Here is a 9,776-nt window from a genome sequence, read left to right on the forward strand (position 1 = left end):
AAAGATTCTTTGAAGCTTTCTGTAAAGTAGTAAAGCCCTGACATTAATGATTGCAAGGAGCTTGACACCAATCGTTCTTTTGAAAGTTGTAGTGATTTATTGACTTTAGAGGATGTATGAATAGATGGTGCAAAGTCTATTGATCTGTGTAACTGGTAGCAGTTGAGTTCTGTTCAGTTGCCTAAATGTTTGGAAGTTCTAACTTCCTATTAGAAAAGGCCTAGTCTTCATTCGTCTTGAGAAGGCAGCTGCCTTGTGGTCTGCTTCCCTGCCTCCAAGCATTCATTATTATACTTTATTTCCAAGAGCTGGTAGGTGACCCAGTGGCAATGGCTTGGCTTAATGATTCTAACCTGGTTTCCAAGATGTCAGGATGATCACCTCTCTCTATTGTCACTTTAGCTGAAAGTTACCTTTTAGCTACCACATGCTGAGATCCAATTGCTCGCCATCACCAGATACTTGAATAGAAGAGAGAATATATAGGGCACAGCAGACTCTGTGCTACTCATCAGGAATGTGAAAATCACCTTAGTCCCTGATTTTTAAGAATGTCTTTTCTGTAGAAATGACAAAAACAGAAAGCACACAACTGTGTCTCAGGCAATATTGTTCCTGCTAATTCTACAATATGCTATAATATTATGCCTGCTAATTTGATAATATTCAATAATATTCTATAATATTATACCTCCTAATTCAATAACATTTGACAATATTCTGTAATATTATACCTGCTAATTCAATAATATTCTATATATTATGCCTGCCAATTCTATAATATTCTTAAAAGCCCTATTTCTTATAGTTCATATTTTTATTCTGCATAAGAATATGAACTTTTCTTCTCCATTTGTATTCTTCCTTGCATTTTATTGATTTATAAATGTATACATTATTATAAAATTTTAAACATTCTTTACTACTTGCTGGTATTTTCCATGCCAGTCTTTTTCACAGTCTCTGATAACTTTTTGAACCCTTTTTGCCTTCTCTCTCTAAAGGCTCTGTATGCTACTAATTTGCTTTTATGTTAATAAACCTAAATTTTACAATATAACTGGACTTTAAGCAATCCATACACAAGCAGTCACCTTTAAAGTCTGTGACTTATTGGTTGCTTACATTGAACTGGAGGCACTCAGGCTGCTCTGAAATAGCTGTGTTCTTCTCTACAATCTAAATATATCCTTCTACCTGTCTCAGTTTACCATTTATAACCATTAATTGTGTTGATGTCTCATAAGGCATGAGTGGCAGGAAAATTAAAATCAGCTAAATTTATATTGTAGAACAATAATTCCATTCATTGTTTGATAAAATGTTTCCTTTGTATTTTGTTTACAGTATGTTATACATAATGTAAAATAAAGCTAAAAGTTTGTTCAGTAGTTTCATTTCTACAGGTGATTTGGTCTTGATTTTAATCTTAACTGATTTACATGTTTTTGTTCACTATATAGAACATAGAACAGTGCAGCACAGTACAGGCCCTTTGGCACTTGATGTTGTGCCAACCTTTTATCCTACTCTAAGATCAAATTAATCTGCATACTCTTCATGTATGAACAACTTAGTAGAGCAGAGGCTATATTCTGAAGAGCAGATTTTATATTGTCTCTCAGTTATAATTTCTGTTGAAGGGTTACAATTGAAGCATTTATTTATTTTCCCTTTCCAGATCCTTTCTAGCATTCTGTAGTGTTTTTTTTAAAACATGCCTTGTTTTAAGTTAATAAACTGAGTTTTATTGCCATTATTTAGGGAATCAGTGTTGACTGTTTTTGCAATGCATTTAATACTCAACATTTGTTCACAGTAGAAATGATATTGTTGCTAACAATAATTAGGCATTTTGCATGGCACAGTGGGAATGTGAACACTAGATGGTAGCACAGTCCAGCAACTGACAACTCCAGCCAGAATAAAATTTTGTGGTCCTCTTGTAACCATCTTCTTTTATAAAGATGAGGAAGGGGCATTAGAGTTCATTTTCAATTCCAGTATCTACCGTTAAACAATTTCCCCAATTCTTCTATCACAAATATAGCAGAGCAGATTTGGTGGTTCCAATGACAACAATATTTTCAGTCACTGGATTTTGTGATCTGACTTGCAACTTGTAATTTGTTTTCAGGTCTGCAGCAAAAGTTATTGCTATTCCACTGACAGCAAACTCCAAGCCACTATATTGCTTCTTGACATCCACATCGACAAGCTTCCTAAATTAGTAAAAGTATCCCTTCTAATTTCTTAATTTTCAACCAATGTCCTTTCGAGTTCCTTCACAGTAATGAACCAAAATAAACCTGCATCAGTTTTGACAATCCCCTTCATAATCTTGAAAAGTTCAGCTAGGAACACAGTAGGCCATTCAGCCCCTTGAACTTCCTCCAATGTTCTAGATCATGATTGATTATCTACCTCACTGCCATATTCCTGTGCTATTTCCATATTCCTTGATGTCGTTTAGTGTTTGAAATCTAATAATTTCTGTTTTGAACTTACTCAAACACAGAAATGAAATTTTTCCTCAGGAGTGAGTCCAGAGCCTCACAGCACCAGAGACTTGGGTTCAATTCCCCCCTCAGGCAACTGTCTGTGTGGAGTTTGCACATTCTCCCTGTGTCTGCGTGGGTTTCCTCCAGGTGCTCCAGTTTCCTCCCACAATCCAAAAATGTGCAGGTTAGGTGAATTGGCCATGCTAAATTGCCCGTAGTGTTAGGTGAAGGGGTAAATGTAGGGTAATGAGTCTGGGTGGGTTGCACTTCGGAGGGTTGATGTGGGCTTGTTGGGCCAAAGGGCCTGTTTCCACACTGTAAATAGTCTTTATGGCAATGATACAATATCTTTAGGTTCATCATCCATCTCTTGGCAAACTGGGATCTATTAAGGCAACTATGCAGCTGCCAACAGATTTGTATTGTAAATATTATAACAATGATAATTGCAGATTGATGACAGTCATAGGATTGTTCAGACATTCCAAATTCTTCATGGATAATTAGTCATTTTTTGAACAACAGTCACTTTTGTTGTGTAGGTATGCGCAACTGCCAATTTGTGCACTGCAAACTCTCATAGTTAGCAAGTGAAATAAATCACTGGTAAACTTGTGACATTGGATCAGGAGGCATGTCAGCCAGTAAACTTCTAGAAAATTTCCTGGTCTTCTTTGACTAGCATCATGGGCTCTTTAAAATCCACCTCATCTGGGCAGACTGGGCCTTGTGTTAATATCTGATTCAAATAACAGCATTTCCACAAATGGAGAATTCTCTTGGAAATGCCTAGACAATATGGTGAAGCTCCAATGTGGGGCTTGTAAGTTAAAACTGTCAATATCTAATCTATCTTTCAGACAAAATGTGCTGAAAGATAAAAAGAGAACCTGCAGAGAATACCCAAGAACAAAGACCTGGCATATACCAATGTGACTTTTTTTTGACTGGCCGTTGATGGTTTGTTCAACATTTATTGCCCAACCTACTTGTTCTTGAGGACATGGTGGTTACCCTTTCATGTCAAGTCTATTAGGTTCGATTAATGATAAACAAGCAGCAGGTTTACCTTCATCACAGATTTCAGAGAAAGGGCTTCACCAATGGTTTAGTGATGTTTTGCAGCCAGTTAACAACGAAATTGTTGCTAATGCTTCATTTTGAACTTGCAGTCTCAACTTCCTCAGGTGTGTTAATAATCTAATGCTGGTACAGATTGCACAATGCACTGAGGAGATGTAGAAATCAAAGCTTCAGAATGAGCATATTCCACAAGAATGCTAGGAAACTACTTTGTTTATCAAATTATCAATTCTATTTTCTGTATTGTTATTTATAACCTAAATGAAAAGCTGACATAGGTCATCTCCAACAGTTGCCAGGGACAACTATTTATCTAAATCTCTGTATCAAACTATTTCAATGTTCTTGTGCATTTCTGTATTTAATTTAAATGTCTCTATCCGGATCCATATAAATTTAGGCAGTCAAGTCGACCTTAATCTATATATGTGGAAGGTTTTCTACGTATCTCTATCTCTCTTCTTTGTACAGTATTTAAAAATTGCATACCTTCTCTTACGGAGACCTGTTTGCTCTGTTATTAGAGAGGCTATGGCCGCGTGGTATTGTCACTAGGTTATTAATCCAGCAGGGTAAAAACAATAACTGCAGATGCTGAAAACCAAATACTGGATTAGTGGTGCTGGAAGAGCACAGCAGTTCAGGCAGCATCCAACGAGCAGCGAAATCGACGTTTCGGGCAAAAGCCCTTCATCAGGAATAAAGGCAGTGAGCCTGAAGCGTGGAGAGATAAGCTAGAGGAGGGTGGGGGTGGGGAGAGAGTAGCATAGAGTACAATGGGTGAGTGGGGGAGGAGATGAAGGTGATAGGTCAAGGAGGAGAGGGTGGAGTGGATAGGTCGAAAAGGAGATAGGCAGGTCGGACAAGTCCGGACAAGTCAAGGAGATAGTGCTGAGCTGGAAGTTTGAAACTAGGATGAGGTGGGGGAAGGGGAAATGAGGAAGCTGTTGAAGTCCACATTGATGCCCTGGGGTTGAAGTATTCCAAGGCGGAAGATGAGGCGTTTTTCCTCCAGGCGTCTGGTGGTGAGGGAGCGGCGGTGAAGGAGGCCCAGGACCTCCATGTCCTCGGCAGAGTGGGAGGGGGAGTTGAAATGTTGGGCCACGGGGCGGTGTGGTTGATTGGTGCGGGTGTCCCAGAGATGTTCCCTAAAGCGCTCTGCTAGGAGGCGCCCAGTCTCCCTAATGTAGAGGAGACCATATCGGGAGCAACGGATACAATAAATGATATTAATCCAGCAGCTCATTTAAAAGTCTGGAGGCCCAGATTCAAAATGCACCATGACACATGATGGAATTTAAATTCAGTAAAGAATCTGGAATTAAGGATTTAGTGATGACCATTGTCAATTATTAGGAAAAACCACCCATCTAGTTCACTAATGTCTTTTAGAGAAGGAAATCTGTTATCCTCACCTGGTATGGCCGAAATGTGACTCCAGAACCACAGCAATGTGGTTGACTCTTAATTGTCCTCTGGACAATTAGGGATGGGCAATAAAAGCTGGTTCAGCCAGAGAAGTCCATATTGCATGATTGAATAAAACAAAATCAAACAGAGCAATCATTTTCCTATGGCCTATGAGGAAGTCACAAGTATCCACATTAGTACTAATAGACAATATTCAATAGTATTTCCTTTCCCCATCAGATCTTCCTGTGGTACAGTAGGCAAATGCAACTTTAGTTGCACTATTAATTGTCTATGGTTAGGGTACTACATTCAATTGATGGGTATTAATCGGGACTATCATATAATATGGGACTGACTATCTGTCTGTATATGATGGGAGGTAGACTATATGCAATACGTGTCTCTAAAAAAACTGTAAAGCAACTTCTTTTATTCATTCATACGATGAGGATGTCACTGGTGAGACCAGCATTCATTGTCCATCCTCAATTACCCAGAGCACAGTTTAATAGTCAACCATTGACCAGGAACTGATAAGGACTGCCCTGACCCAGATGGTAATCTTGGTCCAGGGTGGCTTGTGGTTCTGAGAATAGCAGATGTGAGCTGGGGCTGGAGGCAGTCCTGAAAGATGCCATGGGGTGAGGTAGATTATTAATGCAGCAGGTTTGATAAGATACCATGAGAGAACTTGTTCAGCCTCACAGCAAAAAGCCCTCCAGAAATCTCAATGCAACTCTGGATTTAGCTAAAAATGTAAGACTCAGTCTCACATATTGTTAAGTTTGAAGGGCTCGATTCGAAATTGAACTTAATTGTTTGGGCATATCCATAAACAAGTGAGAAAATTTTATTTACAGCCACTGTGATTTAAAAAACTTACATTTGCCATTTAGGATTTTAATTAAGCTGCTCCTTCTACTGTATCTCAACGAGAACATGTACTGTAATGTGAATATGTTGATCATAATTTAGTATTTTAAGATCAGCTGGAAAAGTCTTCCACCATGTGGTTATAAATGGTACTGCCAATGGTGAGTCAGAAATCGTGCAAAGTTACAGTAACTGTCTGGGAAGTAACAGTGATTATGTACAGATATCATAAGATTAAATTGAATAAGTTGGTGATAGTGCAGTAAAAATAACAAATGCAACTGAAACAGCATTAGCTAAGAAGATCTTGGTGCAACCTTAGAACACCAGTTTCATTAATGGGACACAACAGTGTACAGTATTTAGTTTTACAAGATCAGTATAAATTGAAGTGGTACTGGGTAACTGCAACTTTGGTGAATTTATATACATATGGGCATTAGAATTTTAAATGAAATAAAATGCAAGAATTTAGTTTGAACAAACTGGGTTTGTTCCACTTAAGCAGCAAAGGGTGTGAGTTATTAGTTCAAAGCAACACAAAAGGGGGCCATTCAACCCTTGCAAACTCATAGAAAGAGCTATCCAATTAGTACCTCACCTATGAATCCTAGCTTTTATTTAAATACTTACACAATTTCCTTTTGAATGTTATTAATGTGTCTGGTTCCATCACTCTTTCAGGCTGTATGCTCTTGACCATAATAACTTGCTTTTTCTCTCATCTCACCTCTTATTCTTATGCCCTAGAGCAGTGTTTCTCAATCTTTCCGTATTCAACGCCCCCTTCTTATCCTTGAAATCATGCAATGCCCCCAAATCACCAAAGTCTATTTTTGCACATATAACTGCAAGACACTGCAATGCTGAAAACGGAAAACCTTTGTGAAATATGTTTTATATGCAACAAAAACTAAATGTTATCATTTATTACTGTGCTTATTGTCCACCTATTTTTGGCTCACTCTGTATAAAATTTCGTCTGTGATAGCAAAATAGTCAATATGATCCTTGTGGTTCATGTTGTCTTGCTAAATCATATACATCTGGTTCAATTTTTGTCAAAAGCAATCTCAGGGTCACCGCACTGAACAACATCCATGCGATTGCGGGTCTTATCTTGTATTCTAGTGACGGCACTGAATCCTTTCTCAACCAAAAAAGAGGTAGGAAATGGTCGTGCAAACTACTTCGCCTCTTCGCTTAATAGCGGGAAATGACATCGGGTGGCATCTTGAATCCAAAAAAAGAGCCCACCCATTTGCGAAAACCGAATTTCATTGCAGTGTCATTTTGGAGCTCGATCATTTCTTCCTGAAGGTGAATGTCCATATCTTCTGTACATGAGATAAAGGGGTCAGTCAGCCACAGAGATCTCCACCTCGATAAGATCAGCAAATCATAGGTTCGTATCATGCTGCAGTACATGAACGTGAGTGGAGTAGATAAGTAATTGATCATCAGTACCATCCTCCGCGATATGGTTTAAACTCGGGAACTAGTAAAACTCACAATGACTGACATTCCGATGAAAGAGATTAAGTTGTACAATAAAAGATGTAACAGCATTCCTTGCTTTTATGAAACTCACATTATCTCCTTGTATCTGCATGATCAGCGAATTACACTTATCGAAAATAGTCGTGTTTTACGGTTTCGGCTTTCATACAAAGGTTTTCATTATTTCTGTGTAGGAATTCATAGAACATAGAACATAGAAGAATACAGCGCAGTACAGGCCCTTCGGCCCTCGATGTTGCGCTGACCCAAGCCCACCTAACCTACACTAACCCACTATCCTCCATATACCTATCCAATGCCCGCTTAAATACCCATAAAGAAGGAGAGTCCACCACTGCTACTGGCAGGGCATTCTATGAACTTACGACTCGCTGAGTGAAGAACCTACCCCTAACATCAGTCCTATATCTACCCCCCCTTAATTTAAAGCTATGCCCCCTTGTAATAGCTGACTCCATACATGGAAAAAGGTTCTCACTGTCAACCCTATCTAACCCCCTAATCATCTTTTACACCTCTATCAAGTCACCCCTAAACCTTCTTTTCTCCAATGAAAACAACCCCAAGTGCCTCAGCCTTTCCTCATAGGATCTTCCTACCATACCAGGCAACATCCTTGTTAAATTCAATGATAGAATCAAACAGTTCATGGAAACGATTGAGGCATTTTCCTTTCAAGAGCCATCTCACTTCTGTGTGTATCAGCGATTGCAGAAATTCATCTTCATTGTCTTTACAGAGTTGGCAGAGAAGTCGTTCATTCAGAGCATGTCTCTTTATATAATTTACGCCATGTATCACCACTTGTAGAGAATGGTTGAGGGCTTCACTAAGTTTCTTTGCAACCAGATGCTGCCGATAGATAATGCAGTGTACTGTGAAAACATGTGGCACTTCTCTCTTTAATAATGCGTCAAATCCCCGATGTTGGCCAGTTATAGCACACGCGCCATCTGTAGCACAAGCAACAATGTTTTTGAGGGTAACAGACTTTTTATCAAAATAATCCTTGACACAGTCGAAGATAGTCTTACCTTTGGTATCTGTCGGTAGATCCAGAGCAAAAAGTAGTTCTTCTCGTATTTCATTTTTGTCGATGAAACGTACATACCTCAAAAGTAAAGCTTGATTTCTGCATATAGTACTTTCATAAATTTGTAAGACGATTTCTTTCAATATCAAAAGGAAACATAATTTATCCTCAACATTTGAAGCCATTTCATCGATGCGCCTTCTCATGGAATTGTTGCTAAGAGGAATACGCTTGATAGTCATTGATGGTTCCTGATGTAGCACAGTTGATAATACTTCGGCAATAGCTGGAGGCACCAACGATTCACCCACGGAATGAGGTTTACCACATTTTGCAATTAGCTTCGCTATGTTGTATGATGCCACAAGGCCATCCACATTTGTGGCTCCCATCTTTGAAAAAACTGTGGAAATCATTGGTCGTTGATTGAATTTATTCTTTAGTGTTTGAAAATATGCCAAATCTTTGTCCTTTTTGTCACTGTGTTTTTTTTCCAAATGTTTAATAAGATGGGAAGGCTTCATGGCCTCATTGGAAAAACTTTGTTCACAAAGCAAGCACAGTGGTAACTGCTTATTAGATGGAGATTGAATAAAGCCATATCTCAAATAGTCCATGCTATGCTGCCTGCACTTTTTCTTACTCGTTGAGGCCATTTTTACACTGTCGTTCAAATACCCTGATGGAATCATGGGTATTACCTTATCACGATAATTTTAAGACGCTCAGACAAGCGGCAAAATTTGATTGGCTAATTAGCTGTAATGTGCATTCATTCTGCCACCCGGTAGAACAGTTGAAAAGCTGGTGTTTCGTCTTCCTAGAAACGACACGAGTTAGGTGATATTGATCTCGGCAGTAGAATCAGTGCCAACTGCGAACAAGTTCAAATGGTTCGCCATTCACAGAGAAGACGATCAATAATAACACAGCAACCAATCAGACTGCACGCCTCCATGGGTGCAGGGAAAATAACAGACTCGTGTTATGCAATTATCCGTCTGCACACAGCGATGTCCTTCAAGGACACAGCAGTCTTCCAAGTGATTGGTAAGCTCTCTACAAAGTCGTTCAGTGCCCCCTTTGACTTCAATGCCCACCGACGGAAGGCAAACGCACCTCAGGGGGCGTTTCTGCCCCCGTGGAGAAACCCTGCCCTAGAGTAACCAATCATGAATTTGAACACTTCTATCAAAACATCCCTTAACATTCTCTGTTTTAATGAGAACGACCTCACTTCCTGTAGATTTTTAACATACACATAGTCTTCCTTCCTTGATGACAATCTAGTTGATTTGCCTTCTATTCATTCGAAAACCATGACATTTTTCTTAAAGGGAAATGTTTTAAGC

The 9,776-nt window shown here is 39.0% G+C and overlaps 1 protein-coding gene across 1 annotated transcript; it reads right to left on the minus strand.

Annotated features, from left to right (window-relative positions):
• Positions 1-7,073: 7,073 nt before the first annotated feature.
• Positions 7,074-9,080, minus strand: LOC140466604 (SCAN domain-containing protein 3-like). Its single transcript, XM_072562053.1, has 2 exons — positions 7,996-9,080; positions 7,074-7,287 (listed from the first exon to the last, which is right to left on the minus strand). Exons 1-2 carry the CDS (start codon positions 9,078-9,080, stop codon positions 7,074-7,076), a joined length of 1,299 nt encoding a protein of 432 aa, XP_072418154.1.
• Between the last annotated feature and the right edge of the window lie 696 nt (positions 9,081-9,776).

The sequence above is a fragment of the Chiloscyllium punctatum genome, chromosome 44 (assembly GCF_047496795.1).
Source record: "Chiloscyllium punctatum isolate Juve2018m chromosome 44, sChiPun1.3, whole genome shotgun sequence".
Classification (NCBI taxonomy): Eukaryota; Metazoa; Chordata; class Chondrichthyes; order Orectolobiformes; family Hemiscylliidae; genus Chiloscyllium; species Chiloscyllium punctatum.

Bases quoted from the DNA above. Each gene is read 5' to 3' on its own strand.
- LOC140466604 (XM_072562053.1), bottom strand. From the start codon at position 9,080: ATGGCCTCAACGAGTAAGAAAAAGTGCAGGCAGCATAGCATGGACTAT. The intron at 7,288-7,995 runs GTATGGTAGGAA...CATGTACTGCAG, and splicing joins TTTAACAAGGATGTTGCCTG to CATGATACGAACCTATGATT.